Source organism: Durio zibethinus, chromosome 19, assembly GCF_047325235.1.
Source record: "Durio zibethinus cultivar Kanyao isolate XHJ-2024 chromosome 19, ASM4732523v1, whole genome shotgun sequence".
Lineage (NCBI taxonomy): Eukaryota > Viridiplantae > Streptophyta > Magnoliopsida > Malvales > Malvaceae > Durio > Durio zibethinus.
In genome coordinates this window covers 16,942,501-16,960,918 of record NC_143180.1, presented here as the reverse complement: position 1 = coordinate 16,960,918, position 18,418 = coordinate 16,942,501, and the positions used below count along the sequence as shown (strand labels likewise).

At 32.9% G+C, this 18,418-nt stretch overlaps 2 protein-coding genes and 1 non-coding gene across 4 annotated transcripts in view; 1 reads left to right on the top strand and 2 right to left on the bottom strand.

Moving 5' to 3' along the window:
* Positions 1-330: 330 nt before the first annotated feature.
* Positions 331-437, top strand: LOC149513464 (small nucleolar RNA R71). Its single transcript, XR_016330551.1, has one exon. It is a non-coding gene; the product is annotated as a small nucleolar RNA R71 (small nucleolar RNA).
* Positions 438-9,298: 8,861 nt separating this feature from the next.
* On the bottom strand, positions 9,299-12,732 carry LOC111310433 (calcium and calcium/calmodulin-dependent serine/threonine-protein kinase-like). Its single transcript, XM_022909892.2, has 7 exons — positions 11,895-12,732; positions 11,278-11,332; positions 11,075-11,185; positions 10,739-10,971; positions 9,930-10,137; positions 9,760-9,819; positions 9,299-9,652 (listed from the first exon to the last, which is right to left on the bottom strand). The coding sequence occupies exons 1-7, from the start codon at positions 12,641-12,643 to the stop codon at positions 9,476-9,478; spliced, it is 1,593 nt and encodes a 530-aa protein (XP_022765627.2). The 5' UTR covers positions 12,644-12,732; the 3' UTR covers positions 9,299-9,475.
* A 1,448-nt stretch (positions 12,733-14,180) lies between these two features.
* Positions 14,181-18,418, bottom strand: part of UBP5 (ubiquitin-specific protease 5) — a 19,385-nt gene continuing 15,147 nt past the window's right edge. For both annotated transcript variants that reach the window (XM_022909888.2, XM_022909889.2), the window contains 5 exons: positions 17,384-17,641; positions 17,144-17,292; positions 16,144-16,677; positions 15,192-15,465; positions 14,181-14,801 (listed from right to left, as the gene is read on the bottom strand). In XM_022909888.2, coding sequence (XP_022765623.1) covers positions 14,625-14,801; positions 15,192-15,465; positions 16,144-16,677; positions 17,144-17,292; positions 17,384-17,641 — 1,392 coding nt within the window. In that variant the 3' untranslated portion in view covers positions 14,181-14,624. The remainder of the gene's footprint in view (positions 14,802-15,191; positions 15,466-16,143; positions 16,678-17,143; positions 17,293-17,383; positions 17,642-18,418) is intronic.

Genomic DNA, 18,418 nt, shown 5'->3' with positions numbered 1-18,418 from the left:
TCACAAATTTCACTAGCAATAAAGGGGCTTTGAATAGGTTGGATAGAGGCAGTTTGGAATGGAGTTCCTAGGGCATCTATTTTCTTTGTCAAACTAACAAGCTATGAAATAATAGATGTAAGAGTGTCAAGCTTATAAACACTAACAGATTTCCTATCTACCTTGTGTTTCATACCCCATTAGTAGTTGTTGGCCATCATTTCTTCAATCAACTCATGCACCTCTTTTACAGTTTTACTCATTATGGCTCCTCTAACAGCCGAGTCAAGTGTAGTTTTCATGAATGGTGTCAATCCATTGTAAAAAATCTGAATTTGCAACCATTGCTGGACACTATAATGTGGCCAATTTCTCAACAACTCTTTAAATCTCTCCCAAGTATCATATAGATTCTCATCATCAAATTGTATGAAAGTTGTTATTTTGTTCTTTAATTTAGCCTTTTTGACGGGTGAAAAAATTTTAGAATGAAACTTTTGTACGAAATCATCCCATTTTGTTATTGATTCAGATGGTAAAGAAGACAACCAATTATTTGCTTGTCATTAAGAGAAATGGGAAAAAAATCTTAGTCGAATTACATCATAAAAACCACCATTATATTTAAATGTATCACCTAATTTAAGAAAGTTAGATGAATGGAGACTCGGATCATCATTTGGTAACCCTTCAAACTATGCAAAAGTTTCGACCATTTGAATAATAAAAGGCTTTAGCTCAAAGCTTTTTGCTTGGATCACTGGCCTTCATATGGATGGTTGAAATCCATCGACATTAGGAACAACATAGTCCCTGAACTTTCTTTGTCCCTTATTGTTTGCATTCACCATTTTGGATTGGTGCTGATGGTGTTGTTTGCTCTCTTTTCAAATGCTTAAGAGTTTTTGCAATTTCCTTATCAAGTGGAGCTAGATCAACAATTTTAGGTCCATACATACAAATAAATGAAAGATCAAAATAATTTAAGCAAATAAAAGAAAAGTGTTTAAATTAAAAGAAAATAGAAAACCATTATTGATATTGATTTTTGGACATCAATATAATCCCTTGCAATGGCACCAAAAACTTGATTGCTACTTTATATAATGCCTACAAATACATAGATCGTAATCAAGTAATAGAGTAAATAAGTATAGTATCATCTCATAAGGATTATATAATTGAATTGTTTAGTGGAATTAAGTACCAAAGGTGATCAACTACAAGACTTATATCTAAACTAATGAAATATTTGAATTGATTGCAAAGAAAACAATAAAACAAAGCAATTGTGTAGAAATCAATTTTTTAGGCCAAGATCTACTTATCCAACTGTCACTTAGATTCTCAACTATGGTCGTAGGAGAATTGAAAGCTTAGAAAGAAAAGAAAGATTAACTTAGAAAGAAAAGAAAGATTAAGTGTTTAGCCAAAAGTATGAAAGCTTGCATAAAAGAAAGAAATAAATCAAGATTGCATAAAATGGAAACTTAAAATGAAAGCTTGAATGTAAATCAATTGCTTTAGATTAGAAAAGATTGCTTAAAGAAACTTGAATAACCGTAACTAAAAACAAGATAGTTAAAACCAAAACATAAAAAGAAAAGGTTACTTGTATAAAAATAGATCTTGAAGAAAAGAATGCTTTGATTTGGAAAAGAATTACACAAGAACTTAGTTATGGCTAATCTGTCACCTTAACCAAATTACAAAGAAATCTGAAAAAAAAAAAAAAAACTAAAGAACTAAAGAAGAAAATAATGGAATAGGATTAGATGTTTTGAGTTGCAATTGAGCTTCCTTATTTATATATGGGTTTCACTAGGATGGGGATTAAGGTTACAAAATCCTAGTTATCTTGAACTCTAAGGGATTAGTTTTATCTTAATCTTGTAGAATCATGGTCAAATGTAACTTCTTCATTCTTGGAGTGCCTTGGCTAAATGGGATATCTTGGGTTGTATCTTGATCATTTATGTGGCATATACTTTTGATCTTACAATCTTAATGGGTGATTTGGCTAAATATGGTTATCAAGACAATATAGTTGCTTCATATTTAAACTCTTAAGATAAAGCTTACAAGGGTACATCTTTAATCTAAACTCTTATCCTTTACTTTTGTGAAGTGTTCTTCTTGCACTTAAACTCTTCAAAGATTGATCAAATAGCCCTTGTCTTGTAAAATTGCTCATTGGCCAAAAACAAGTAGTTCTTTTTTAAATATAAGTCTTCAATCTTCAATTGCGTATAAGAGTCCTTTTGTAAATAGGATAATCGAATGTATGTAGACGTTCTAGTGCCATTAAGATTTCTTTATCCAATTGAATTTAGGAAACCAAATGCAAATGAGATTCAACTATTCTTCTTCTAACATGGCCAAACAAGACAATGATTAGACTTATCTTAATCTTGTAAGGATCTTGCATGAATTTGCATGAAATTCAGGTCGAAATACATAAACCTAAAGATCAAGAAAACAAACATTAAAGGTACCAAATTCTATCAAATTTTAAAAATTTTAAAGTAAGAAAAACTTATAAAATACTATATATTTTACTGCTATCAGGTCCTTCTCAGTTTGTGTCATTTTTCACCTTGGTTGTCTATTCATAAAGCTTCAACTTTCCTAAATACCAAGTCCCCAATTCATATGTCTTTTTATTAAACCTTCTTTGTTATTTTAGTTGAAACTTTCTATTAGTGCACAAGTATTCTTGTCAATGCTACATCTCTTTGCTCTTCAGTTAAGTTTAGGTTAGCTCTCAAAGCTTTTTCATTTCCTTTGCCATTACTCAGTTTAACATAAAAGCTTAACAAACCTATCTTTACTGGAACCATGACCTCAGTCCCAAAGGCTAAGTTAAAAGGAGTTTTTTTTTATTAGGACTTTTATGGTAGTTTTTAATGCCCATAGCACTTTAAGAAACTCCTCAACTTATTTCTCCTTACATCAGCTAGCCTATTCTTTAAAGCTTCAAATATGATTTTATTGACTGCCTTGGCCTGACCATTCAACTGTGGGTGAGCTACCAAGATAAACCTTAGGTCAATGCTAAGGTTAAAACACCATTATTTGAATTTGGCATTATCAAACGATTTTCCATTATCTTTATTGTAGACCAAGGTAACCCAAATCAACATTTAACTTGGATTTCTACATGTTAACCAATGTTTTAGCTTCTAACCACTTAGTAACATAAACAACAGCAACCAACATAAACTTTTTCCACCTAGGGGTTGGTAAATAATCTAAGTATATCCATTCCTTATTGCATAAAAGGCTATGGACTTGTTATTAGAGTCAACTTGGTTAAGGGTAAGTGTTGAATATAGGCAAACCTTTAAAGTTTTTTGCATTCTTGATTATGTTGGTTGCATCTTTCCTAATGATCAACCAATAATATCCTTGTCTTAGTATTTTATAAGCTAAAAGACTAGGTTTGATGTGGCTTCCAAAAATTCTTTCATGAATTTTTATGAAAATGTAGTTTGCCTCTTCTTCATCCATACACCTTAAACATGACAAATTGAATGATCTTTTATATAGCTTTTCATTGATGAAAACATACCAAGGTGTTTTTCTAATTAACAACTTTGCTTGGATTTTATCTTCAAGCAACCTTCTCGATGTTAGACATGTCTAGATTAGAGTCATTATGATTCCTTTTCCTCTTCAATTTGTCTGACCTATTTTTCATTTGTGCTTTTCTTAAATAAATCTTTAATTAGCATATTGGTCAAGCTATCTAACATGATCTTATATACCAATTTGGATAATGAGTCACTATGATTCCTTCTCCTTTTCAATTTGTCTGACCTATTTTTCATTTGTGTTTTTTTCAAATAAATCTTTAATTAGCATATTAGTCAAGCTATCTAACATGATCCCATATGTCAATTTGGATAAAAAGTCAGCTAAATTATTTTTTAACCTTGGGACCTTCTTTATTTGACCTTTTGAAACATGGGCAAAAGGTTCTTTACTTTCTCTAAATATTTCATCATTCTTTTTTCCCTAGTCTTAAACTTTTCATTCACTTGTCCTACCATCAGTTGTGAATCACTATATATAAGAAAATTCTCTACATTTAGGTCGGTAGCTACTTTTAAGCTAGCAATCAGTGCCTCATATTCTATTTCATTGTTTGAATATTTGAATCAAAACTTCAAGGCAAATTATAGTTGTACATTTTAAAGGTTGACCAAGATCAACCTAGCTCTAGTTTTTTCATTTATAACCAACCCGCCTACATATAGTTTTCAACCCTTCATTTGTTTAGTCATGGGTCGAGGTAAACTCTTTAACAGGTTCGTTCGAGGTGCATTCAACAACAAAGTTTGTCAACACTTATGATTAATTTGAGTGCTGACCTTGGTAGTATATATAGGTTAAACTCACTAAGTTCTACCATCCATTTGATTAATCATCCTAAGAGCTGAGGTTTTTGTAAAATATGCCTAAGTGGTTGGTCGTTTAGCATGCTTATAGTATAAGACTGAAAGTATAGTCTTCACTATCTAGCATATGCTATAATTGTGTAAGCTAGTTTTTTTTTTGTGGTAGTTAAGTTCAACTCTTGTCAAAACTTTGTTAACAAAATAGATCAGCCTCTGTTTACCCTCTTTTTCTCACACTAGTACTGAATTAATGGCTTAATTGGTCATAGCTAAGTAGAGCTACAATGGTTCATTGGGCCTAGACTTTGACAATATTAAAGGGAAGAGAAGAATTCCTTGAGCTCTTCAAAGGTTTGTTGACATATCGATGTCATTAGAAGTTTGAGATATTTTTAAATATTTTGAGAAATAGTAAGCACCAATCTACCGACCTAGACATGAACCTACTAAAGTTTGTTATTCTCTTTGTCAACCTTTACACCTATTTTACCAAAGTTGGTGTCTTCGTATCTCGTATAGCTCAAATTTTCTCTCAGTTGGCCTTTATATCCTTCTCATTTATCATGTGCCCTAAAAACTTACCCAAGATAACTCCACAAACACATTTGCTTGAATTGAGCTTTATACTATACTTCCCCAAAGTATTGAACATTTCTCCAAGTTTTTTAAGTGCCCACCCTAACTCTTGCTTTTAACTATCATATCGTCTATGTATATCTCCATTTTTCAGCCAATCTAGTCTCTAAATATTTTATTAATCAATCTTTGATATGTCACTTCTAAGTTTTTCATTCCAAACAACATCACTTTATACTAGTACAATCCATTATCAATCACAAAAGCTATATTTTCTTCATATTCTTTCAACATTTCTATATAATTTAAATTGAAGTATGCATCCATAAAACTAAGAAAGTTGTGCTCAAGCTATCATCAACTAGGTAATCTATGCTCGATAGATAAAAGCTATCATTTAGGCAATCCTTATTCAAGTTAGTAAAGTCAATATACATTCTCCACTTTTCATTATGTTTTTTTCACCATTACTAAGATCAATTCAGGATAATAAGCTTCTTTGATGAATCCAGCATTTAGTGTTGACCTCTTTTTTTATTTTTTACCTTTTAAGGGGCAAAACTTTTTTTTTTTATCAAACTGACTTTATATTCATATCGGTGTTCAATTTATGTGTCATTATTGATAGTTCTATAGTAATCTAGGCATGTTTGATCAGGTCCAAACAAAGAGATAAACATTATTTTTAAGCAATAGTAATAATTCTTTTTTTTGGGTTGAGCTTAGCTCCGATTTGCATACATTTTTCTTAATTGTTTTCATAAAATGGCACTAGTATGGATTTTCATCAATTCAAGTTAGGTAAAAATAGTTTTGGGCCTTTATTTAATCAATGATTTTTTTTTGTTTGCTCAGGTCAGGATTGGTTCCTAGGAAAAAGACAATTCTTGATATGAATTTGCTTATTAGTTTGCTTATTCAAATGGTATAAATAGATTCATTAAAATGCTAAGCTTAAGCTCTACTAAAAAAAATTCTCTTTTTAATTCAAAGTATAATGTTCACGGTATCAGCTTAGTTCTAGCTTAAGAGATTTATTTCAAAACTTTTTTTTTTACAATATTTTCAAGCTTAAAAGTTTGCTTTCAGCCTTAGCTCTTAAAAAGCTAGTTTCAGTTATTCTTCTATTCTTAGTCGGTTGCAATCCTCTTACCATCTAATTGACTTCTTTCTATCATAATTCTAACTTTCATTTGTTCCTTGCCTTGCATTTTCTTGACATTTGCTGAGCTAGAAATTTGTTTCCCATTCTTTCCCCTTATGGTAGTAACATAACATTGTCTTGTTGTAGATTGGTCTTCTCAAACCTCTCATATCCCATTAAAAGTAGAAATTTTAATTTCAAGCTAGAAAGCTAACCCTATAACTCTCATGATTAACTGACTTGACCTTCCTCGACTTAATTCTCAAGGTGATTGATAGCTTAATAGTACTTTTTACGAGCAAAATGTTCCATCTCAAAATTGATTAAGATGGTGGTGAATAGCGATTCATGTTTTCATCATGGTAGAATAGTATAAGACATTGGTCAAACACCCATTATTAAAAAAAAAAATCCTTTTCACCACATGATTGTATAGTACAACTTGTATGACAATGGCCTCATTATGGAGAAAATGGATTCCTTCCAAATCTTCCAAGTTAAATGAGATTAAATCATTGTTTGAATTTGTTTTGTTTATTGGTTATGGAACCAATAGCTATTATAATTTCCAAATTAAACATCTTTTTAGCTGATGCCAAAATCCCACCAATTATCACATTAATGGTTCCCGTAATAAGTTGATTATCCATATCATTCCTTTGATCATTTCTCGATATTACCTTAATCATCGTTACTTCTTTTGTCTTTTCAATCGCCTATTGGCTGCTCTTTTCTATCTCTTATCCCAAAATTACCTTAATTCTGTCCCTATAATTTGGTATCCATAAACCTATTCAGTCGACCCTTTCTAATTTTGTTCTCTATCTCATTCATTAAATCAATACAATCTTCAATATTATGACCGTGATTTCTATGAAAAGTACATCTCTTGGTCAGATCTCTTATGCTATTTTGTCTCAGTGGCTTAGGCCACCTGAGTTGAAAGTCCATGTCTATTTGCATCAAAATCTTCTTTCAAAAGGTATTCATTGTAATAGAGTTATCATATCTTCTATTCAAGCTCTTTGCGCTTGGGTACCCTTTAGTAGATTTTTTCCTTTTTGAGAGATTGTCATTCTCTCTACCTTTTTTTTTGTCTAAGGTGGGGAATATCCTTCTCTTACTCAATTGTTTTTCATTATAACTTTAGCATTAATGTATTTTTTTTTATTATCAAAAACAGGTCAACCAATATTTTATGAAGCTTATAGAGAAAATGAGTTTAAAAAGATATTCCTTGTTATGGAACCCGCTTGTTAAGGTAGTCACAGTAGCAATTTATTCTTAGTCCTTGGCTTAAAGAGTTTCAGCATTAAAACACATTACATATTATTTTAGTTATTCTCTGTGTCATTGGTAAATGGACATCAGACTTAGAATAGTCTTCTTTATTTGGTGGCTATTGACAAAATGGGTAAAAAATAAGTGGTCGAGTTGTTTGAAGGTTGAAATTGACCTTGATTCTAGACTCATGTACTATGACCGAGTTGTTCTTTTGAGTTTAGTGGTGAAACCTTTACACATCAATGACTTATCGGCATCTTAGATCAGCATATTAGTCCTAAAAAGTTTAAGATTATCAAAGGGATCAATTATGCCATCATAAGTTTCAATGCTTAGCATTTTGAATCCCTTAAGACGTAGAGCTTGATCAATATCTTTAGTGAAAGAAAAAGTTTCTAAGAACTTGAGTTCATTATCAAAAGTTGAGATTTTGTTCGTGAGTTCTTTCTCTATAGCTTCCATCCAAACTTCCATATCTCTGTTGGTTTACAGTTTCAAAGTGGCTTATTTGGATTTCAAGGTGGTTTTTGTTCTAGTATTAGTTGGGTAATAGCTTTTCAAAGTTTCTTCTGAGGTTGATGAGCCGACCTCAACATCATTGCAGGTCAACTCCCTTTTAGTTTTTGGGTTCCTTTAAGCAATTGCTATTGGTTCCTTAGAGGTTTGAAAAGGTGAAAGATTTTGGATAAGCTTCTTGAGGAATTTGAGCTATTAGGTTAGAGCTTCAAATTGCTCCAAGCTCGGTGCAATCTAGATAGGTTGATTTGAGCTAGGATGGCTAAGCTAGGTATTAATTTTAGTTGCAACAATATTATCTCCCTCTTCTATGGCTCTCTTCTAAGGCAACATATTAAGCTCAGCTTAATGGAAAATTTCCCATGCCTAAGACGTCAAAATGTTGGTGCCAAGCTGGCTTAAGAAGGCAAAGACTTGAAATCACAAGATCGAAGGTCAGTTAGAACTAAAGGCCAAATGTATTTTTGATACTTGTGCTTCGATACTCAAGTCAGTGCTTGAAAAAGAGAGAAAAAAAAAGAAACTTAGAAGGAAAAGGTGGTGAATTGCTTTCCCATGCTTGGAATGAGATGAGGTTTTTATACTCGAAAGGAAGTTTCTAGATCTACGTGACCCGAGCTTTGAAAGTCGAGTCTAAAGCTGACAGGATTGACTCGATCTAACATGTCAGAGGGAAATATAATTGAGAGATGATAAGTCAGTTTATCCACATACGTTCAGATGGTCTTACAAAACAGACTGAGCTTACATGGATTTCGATAGTTCAAGTTTGACTAACACATCAACTCAATCTAAATGTTCAAAATGCCTCCTGTTAAAAAATAGTCACTCTCATGCTACAAAATACTATTTTACCCTTTTAACCATTGAATACCCCTACCAAAAATGTTCTAGCATCATGCCTAACATTATTAATTGCAATATCATGCTTATCCATTAAAGAATAATCATTCTCGTATAAATTATCATTATGAATTTTGAAAATATTCTGCTACTATTATGGTACCATTGATTATGATTGGTTTACTTTGATCGTTATTGATTGTCACGTCAGCAATACTTTAAATCACAATTTTAGCAAATTTAACATATGACAAGTCAATCAGACGTGTCTTTAGCATGAGACATAAAAGGTAGTATCGGACTAAACAGGAGCCATATTCTCAACTTCCCTCAATCCTTTCATGTTCCCTCTTTCTCCCACTCTTTTTTCCTACCTTTTTCTTATATTTGGCTGACCTGAGATTCAAAAAGCGCCTTGGTGTACTACTTCTGGCTCCCCTGACTTTTCTCTTTGTCGCAAGCCACGTCAGCTGCCCAGTTAAGCTTCCAACAAACTCCTTATAAGTCACCAACCGGAAAGTTATATCAACAACTATAAAAGAAGTTGAAGTGGGAGCAGCCTAAAATAATTATTCTATTCATTCAAAGAGTAATTATATGATAGTACTATTGATCAAAACTCATTAAGTGCCTAATGTATATCACCTACAACATAAAATGTCGAAACAAAGATTTGAAAGAAGAAAACTCGTGCAACTAATAGTAATTGATACTAATGGAAAAGATGGGAATACTATTGTTGACGAAGAGAAGAGAGGACAACGTCTTGAAGTGAACTGTCTCTTTGCATGGCAGCCTTGAATTCATCGAATGTAACCTTTCCATCACTGTTTGCATCCATCCGATCAAATATTTCATCTAATTTTCCAGGTTCGGTGATATCCGGTGGAAGACAGTCATCGGGCAAAGCCTGATGATCATTGAAACCATTAATGTTATTTTATATTCAATGCAAATATTGTAAAACAATGCTAGCATTTTTTTTTTTTTTAAGGAGAGGGAATTAATTGAGTTTACTCTAAGCATTGATGCTAGTTCTTCTTTGGTAATGCAACCAGATCGATCTGTGTCATACATCTGTTAGCCAAGCAAGCAGAAGGTTGGTGATGAGAAACAGAAGAGCAAAACATCTTAATGCTGTCAACCAGTTGAAAGAATAACGAAAAAATTAATTAAGAAAAGTGGACCTCGAAGCACAAGTGGAGAGCATCATCTCCTTTTGAATTTCTGAGGGTGGAAAATCCACAAACAATTTCCCTCATGTCCACAGTTCCATCACGATTGCTGTCGAATAGGTCAAAGATACGGGTAGCCAATGGGAGTAGTGAGGACATTTTCATTGCTTTTAGCACCTCTTCAAATTCAGCTAAAGTAGCATTGTCACCTTTAGCACATCTGCATGTTACCATGAGAATTAATGTTATATATATTCCCTACATAAATTTTAATCAAAGGATTTAATGTAAATTTGATCCTACAAAGTTTCCAATCAATATAAAAACAAGGAAAACAAAGTTAAGTATTCCTGCCAATTGCAAACAATTTATGATAACAAAAATAGACAATTAATTAGAATTAATAAAATTTATTTTAATCCGATCTTATCTAATTAAATTTAATTAAAAAAATTAAAAATCTAAACTTGTTCAATTTGAATTGAAATAACTTTAGTCTGAATTAATAGGAATCTGAAATTATCCGAACTTAAGAGACCTGAAAGATTAATATATCATAATCGGATTTTAAATTAAATTGATTTTATTTTCAAACTCAATAATTTTAAAACTTCAGTGTTAAATCAAAAAAATTCAAACCGATGATTTAAATTTAAAATGAACCAAACTCGAAATGACCCAAGTGATTAAACCCAAACTGAATCTACCCACCCCCAATTGCCACCTCTACAACTAAGAGAACCGAAAAACCTGTTTATGTGCCATATATAGTAACTTCATATTGGAGAAAAGTTGAAAAAAAGTTGGGTTTGAATACTCACATTTTCTTAAAATTTGTCTTAAGGTTGTCAATTTCCTCCTTTGTAAGGTCATGGGAACCAAGCAAAGTCCTCAACTTCTTTGTCCTCAGTAAAACCTTGCTGCTCAACACACTAGCTATTGCTGCAGCACGTAGTTTACGGCGTGCATTAAAACTTTGAAGTCTTGAAACAACCTCAGCATCTATTTGTTCCTGTTTGGCTGAATCCCCAATCACCCATGGATGAGCCAGAAGCTGTTTCAAGTTATATATACTCTTCTGTTAAATTAAAGTTAAAAAAAAAAAATCAATGAATTACAAATTGTTGTTTTCAGAGATCATATATAAATATATATACTTGTTCAGCACTTGGTCTTCTGTCAGGGTCAACTTGCAACAGATTAGAAATCAAATGCTTTGCTGATGAGGAAATGTTTTTCCAAGTCCTCTCATCGAAATTATATTCTCCCTGTGAAGAGATCCATATTTCTTTTTCATGTAATCAAGTGAAAAAACTGAATAATAATGTGTATTAAAAAGGAATGAAAATAATTGACATACAGCCATTATCATCTGTTGTTTTTGCCTATTTGATTGAGCAAAAAATGGTGGATACCTACAACATAAAACAAGGAGATGGAACGACAATTTGAGAGTGAATACATAAAGTCAAATATATATATGATAAATATGTTAGCATGGCAATGGCAGAGATATGAGTTCATAGCAATATGAAAAATCATGAAGGCTGTCCAGGAAACCAGAGATATATATGAGCTTATAGCAATATGAAAATTTTAAAAATTTTAAAATATCTAACTTGAACATAATGATTCTTCATAAACTATCAATTTAACACAACACGATAATATATATAAAAATGATACAAAAATACATGAAAAAAATACAATTTAAAACTTTAACAAAAATTATATATGAATTTGACAAAACCCAAAAAATATATTTTTTTATTTGATCTGTTAATAAGAATTATGTCATGACAATTTACCACGTATTAAACATTAACATATAAATCTAATTACTCATTAGTAACTATTTTCTAACTATCCTTGTGTCACACTGGGATAAATGTAAATATATATAGAGAGTAAAAAATTGATAATTAAACTATAGCAGGTCAAAATTCTTTGAGAAATATGGAAAAAATGGGGACATACCCGGAGAGTAAGATATATAAGATGACTCCCAAAGACCACATATCAGCCTTGGAAGTGATTTTGCCTTGAGAAAGAGCTTCTGGTGACACATAATCTATAGAACCAAATAACCCAACAACTGGATCAGTAAACTCTTCCACTGAACTCAATCCGAAGTCCATGATCTTCAATGTCGAATCCTCACTTTTGTTTAAGAAAAGGCAATTCTCAGGCTTCAGATCCCTATGGACAATGTTGGCCTTGTGAAGTGCTGCTAATCCTTGTGCAATCTGTCTAACCACAGCTGCAGCTCCAGCCTCTGAGTACCTTTCTTGAGCCACAATCCGATCAAACAACTCCCCTCCTGAACATAGTTCTAAGACCAAGTGAACCCCACTTTGATCCTCATAGACATCGTAGAGATCAATCACATTTGGATGGGGTGAAACATTTTCCACAATCTTTCTCATAACCAAAATCTCATTTGTCAACAAAGCATCCGAGATTGAAATCTGATTCCAATTTGAAAATTCCATCGAAGCTATGGTTTTCCCAGTACCAACTCGAGGTGGACGTGGGAAATTTCCTGATGGGGTTGAAGCTGAAGCACCACTGCCAAACCTTTTTAGTGTTTTGACGGCAACTTGATGACTACTTTTCTCATCTCCATTTGTTTTCTTGATTCCCCTCCTCACAACTGAGAATCCTCCTCTTCCTAGGATGTCCAAGATTTCATATTCCTCACATAATTTTCCCTTCTCCTGTCCCATGGGAATTCAATGAAAATGGATATTTTGGAGACTCTGAATTTGGTTGAGAGAAAAAAATGGAGTAACTTGTCTGTTCAAATAATCAAATCATCAAGGTTAAGAGGAGATTTATTAATAAAATATTAAACTCTTAATTTTAATTATCAAAATTCAAATTCTTACAATTATAAATATAAAATAAACAAAAAAAAAAATTTAAACGCGGATTGACATCAGCTTGCCGACAGTTTCTTTGTTAGTTTAAGGTATAAAATATGAAGGAAATTGATATGGAAACAAGGGAACATATTTATATGGGATAGTAGCTGAGAAAGAAGTGACAAAGGCAAAGTCAACTAACCATCTTTCAATTTTATTTTTATTCCATTTGCTGGAAGAGTTAAGTTTTTAGGTAAGAGGTTAAAATAAAAGTTAAAAGAGTGCAAATAAAATAATGAACCAAGCGACTTTGGCACCAAAGTTAGTAAGCAAGCAAGACTTGTTCTATGATGTCATATATTAAAGCATATTGACTCAGTCTAATATGCTATTAAGTGGATGAGTCTTTCCTAACCATTCTATTACCATTATTTTTATCGATAAAAATTGACTCCCGTTTAATTTCAATCTTACAATGCAATTTCCAGTCTCACCATCTTACCACTACAAATATCAATTTTATCAAAAAAAAAACATTAAAATGGATTAAACCATAAAACAACTAGAAAAACATTCTTGAAACACAAAATAAATATGAATTTTAAATGATTTAATCTAAAATTTTCCTATTTTACCATTCTTTTCTGTTCAACAATTTTCAATTTTTTTTATTTTTTAATGACTCAATCCTGATTCAAACATAATCTGATTTTTATATATTTCAACAACGGACTTCGTATAACTGTTTATCTAATCAATCATTCGATCAATCTGATTCAGTTTTGACAACAATATACCTGTTGAACCATGGTTCATAACATTTGTGATTGTGACCCAAACATTACTTGATATATAAGTGATTAAAATAGAAACTTTCAAATGGGAAATTTTTTCTTATTTATATGCAAATAATTGTGTGTACTTGGTACAATTTTTTCAAGGAATTAAGTATCAAACTATGGAATAGCATTGTATTTTGTCTGATGATGAAAGATCTCTCATATAATCATGTAAAGATTATCAAAATTATACCACACATGATGATCTCGTTACCAATAGCTTCATCGCCCTATTAGCCTTATCACCCATCCCAAAGACATCGAAAATTTCTACCCCAATTGTCAATCTACTTTTATCACTTCAACTCAGCCCCAACCAAAAGCAACATTACTTAGCGAAAAAGGAGAAACCAACTTTGTCCAAACCTTCTAACTCCCAAAAATGTATGATGCAAACAAATGGCAAGATTTGTTGTCCCATATCAAGGGGCTGCAAATACCTTGAGCTTTCACGGAAGCATTTCACCTATAATTCTTTTTGTCATAATCCTACAATTACCCGATCACAATAAAGTATTATGTAAGAATCTACCACTTATAAGTGTAGACTCCATATAAAATTTCAATAAACCCAACATAATTTTGAATTATGATTGATTAATTGTAATATAAAGATTGTAGGTGACACTCTCAGCTTTCACAGCTAACCCAAATGAAGAAGATATCAACCACCTAAATAGACAACATCATCATCCAAACTATATAGCAGTCAGACTCTTAATTATCACATGATCTAACCAGTAAAGGAGGGAAACGAAACTTAAGATCAGATTGTAATTTGATGCACCCACACTTTCTGCCAACCCGAGCAGCTGCACTAGAGCACGGTGTTACTCTTGGCACAAAAAAATAATTTATCCAGGCAACAATTGAATGGTTAAAGTAAAGCTGCACATCATGGAATCAATTTGTAAAGACAAGTTCATAGCACTTTTGCACTTTTAGCACTATACATTCATGAACTTCATGCATGATAGTGAAAAGTTTATGCACGTGCCTGGACTTCAATGTTTATAAGATGTTCTGTCACGAACTCTACGAGACCCTGCATCGCTGGCTGAGGTATCAGACTTTACCCTTCGATAAAACAGAACGTAGGCAGCAGCTGACTTTACATCTTCTTCATTTATAGGTGATATATGACTGTCATCAAAGTTGTACCACCTATTCTCATCTAGAAGCTGCAAACAGAAAAATCAGCATAAAACGGGATGAGATAAATATCTTATGCATCAACAATAACAGAAACCTATTTGCGGAACAATCATTGTCGCAATATAAAACTAAGCTCTAATTAAGAGGATTAAAGGTCAATATGCCATAAACTTTTAAAATGACCCAAATATGATGGAAGTCAAACCCCAGGAAGAAAGAGCAGAAAATGGTTTCAATTGAAATTCAATATAAAAATTGAAACAGATGTAGCATCCATTTCCAAGCCCCTGCCCAACCCTGCCCCCCCCCCCCCCCCCCCTCCAAAAAAAAAAAAGAAAAATAAATAATACACAGAACTTTGTCAGCATGAACCAATTTATTCCATTTCAGTGAGGATACAGCTGCTTTTAACTTACCTTGATGTGTGCAGTATAGTGGCCACTGCCCATGCCACCATAATGGTTGGTTAAGGCATACAGTTCATAGAGCTGAGAACGGGAACTTCTCTTGTCAGCTACATAATTTGTTAAGTCAAAGTCATGAATAGGAAAGTTGACAAAAGTTTCTAGTTTATGCTTCATTGACCGGATGTATGAGAATCTTTTTAGATGAATGACTAGAACTTCTGGAAGCCTCCACAGATCAAGCTTTTTACTTGCTTGCCGTTGTTCCTTACATTGTGGGCAGTACCTACATCAAATAAACACTGATAATTCAAAATACTGCAGGAATAGAACCCCATTTTTTTCCAACAAGTTAAGCACTGAAGATTGTTAAAACTGTCGAGCAAACAATAAGTATTTGCTTGATTCACATGCACAATTCATAATGATGTCCAAATTATGGTGTAACGGTTACCAAATAGAAACTATGAATCCATTAACTGGAAAATGTTCCCAAGCTTACAGAGTTAAGTACAAGATATTACAATATACAAAATATAACATAAAAAAATGAAAGAAATCTTCTCCCTAATATGTCTATGATAATTTCATATGCAAAATTCACATAGGGCTTCCAATTAACTTACAGAGCTTGCAACAGACTCCTATGTTAATTGAAACAAGAAAATAATCATTTTCTGGCCACATTTCAATAGGGTACTTGTTAAAGGTAACCTTCACAACGCTTAAAATAGCTTCAATGTAGCACTGATAGTCTTGAAAAAAGAGACTGGGGATAGAGAAAGCATTCTGTTATTTTCTAATTTAAACTAATTGGTAAAGAGTAAACCAATGGTAGCCATTCTTTATCTTAGGCAGGAATACTACCTATCAAGGGATCATGAAAAAGCATTTGTGCTAAGAGGCATTTATGAATGGAAATACACAAAAGCACGTGCACACACAAAGTGAGAGACACACTAACCACATATCTTCTGGCACCAATGGCTCCTCTCGTAAAAAAGCCTCCAAGCAGGTATACAAAGAGAGAGGTTCAGTACGAGCTTTCTTGGTAATAGGCCCATATTTAAATACTTCAGGCAAGTTCTCCAGGTAATTCTCATTGTACTTCTCCAAAAGCCTTGATGTCCAATCAAGATACAGTATTATAGGCGATGCTGCTGGCAGATTAACAGCTTTATCGTCTCCAACGGACAGGTCAATGCATGTCTTACCTTCATCAAACAACTGAAGTGGTAGTCTTGGCAAGACATTACTTATAGAAGATGACGCACGGTTAGTATCCACTTCACCAGAACTATGATCAGATGGATCTGTTGCCACCCCTGAGGTGCTTGGATCCGAATTATCATGATATTTTATACGCTCTTTCAGCAACGGAGAAAGCATGGTCTGAACAATTGTCTGTATATCACCATTTGTAATTACATCGTCACATGAAAGTGATGATGCAAGAGGAGTTCCAAAAGGTTTCCATCTTTGAGCATCACTAGTTTCCCTAGAAAACAATAAAATGCGGTATCGCATTAGAAACATCTCAATAAAAGCAACTATTTAAGCTGCTAAGCAAGAATATGAATGCAGCAACACCAATTATCATCTTCTAATTGGTCTAGAATTAATAATTAGTTCAAAGAAAAAATAATAAATATGGAAAATTATGGTGTGTGGGTGTGTGTGTGTGTGTGTGCAAGAGAGAGAGAGAGAGGGATTAAACACTTTCGAAATAACAAAGGTAATTTAGTAAGCTCTATAAAACTATTTATAGAGGAAGAACAAACTACAATCTACAAGCATAATAACATTGAAATCAACCACGTCAGATGCTAATTGAACAGTGAAACAACTACAAAAACTTCAAGTCAGAATTCAATTGGCAGCCAAGTAAAAACTTTTGGTGCCATGCTTACATTCACATGTTGCTATCTAAAAGATTAGTATAAGGTCTGGCAAATAGTACATACTGTTCTTGTCGGCGATGTATCAACTGAAGCAAAACATTGCCCTTTGCTGACTTTTGAATCTTGTATGCAGCAAGATGATCATCATCTTTGATTGTGGACAGTGATAAAAATGAATCATCTAAGAACCTATGAATCAAATGATTTCGTATCTGCAAGCGATAACTTCAAACAGCTTAGCGCAATTTTACCACAATTGTACAATTCCATTAACAGGAAATCAGAATGTTTAACAGCACATGCCTCAACAAGCTTAATTTCCTCGGTCTGCTTCAAGGAACAAGCATTGCTAAGTGCTTGGATCAGGTCCCTGTAACGTCCCTGCTTCGGAACAGTCACAGTATATGTTGATGGTAGAGCACTTCCATCAGAAGTAAAAACTGTTATTGTCATTGTCCGCGTGGTGGTGAATTGGAGTGGCAAAGACAGGTACATGAAGGGGTCAAATGTTACAGAAACTTTATTGCACACTGGACAAACCAATGTTGATTTATATTGACCCTACACAACGGGGTGGTAGACATGGATTAGATGCACAGCAATAACAATAACAATGAATACTGCATAACATTATATGCAACTTAAAGCTTAATCTTTTTACAGATGATAATCATAGGATTATTATAGAAAATAATAAGTTGAATTAGAAATGAATTAGCATAGCTTTTATCTTATTCTCCTATTCTTGAAAAATATTAATGTAAAATACTAGAGTAATGAAAATCAGCAACACAGCAATAACAGATGGAACCACAATTTTGTTTAAGATTGATTAAAAGTCCCTCTATCAAAAATGAAATAGAAAACCCCAGAGATTGTTTAAAAGAAATGTTTGCATCCACAAATTTTAAAAATTGTAGTCTTAATCTATTACAGTCTTTATTGGACCATAAGCACTAGGTGTCTATGTATCAATGTAGTATTTCTATTCGAGATAGAAGTACAGAACTTCTGATTGAGGATTTTCCAGTACCATTGCTCTTGCAAATTGTGTGAAGCATGTGAAGCAATAAAACTTTCAGTGTAAATTGTAAGGAAACATAGGCGTGCCAAGCAATCTAAAACACAACAAGGTGATAAGACTCATACATGATACAAAAAAATGACATGAAGGTGACAGCTTAAAAATTTTAGCAATAACTATATATGGGTTTAACAAAACCAAAAATTATATTTCATGTTTTCGTTTCAACACAAATATCAACATGCAATTTTCGTCTAAACTACAATATGAATGCACGAATTTCAATATTTTGCACGACACTAATACGCAAATCG

Bases quoted from the DNA above. Each gene is read 5' to 3' on its own strand.
- LOC111310433 (XM_022909892.2), bottom strand. From the start codon at position 12,643: ATGGGACAGGAGAAGGGAAAATTATGTGAGGAATATGAAATCTTGGAC. The intron at 10,972-11,074 runs GTATATATATTT...AACTTGAAACAG, and splicing joins GAAGACCAAGTGCTGAACAA to CTTCTGGCTCATCCATGGGT. The intron at 10,138-10,738 runs GTGAGTATTCAA...GGTAACATGCAG, and splicing joins AAGACAAATTTTAAGAAAAT to ATGTGCTAAAGGTGACAATG.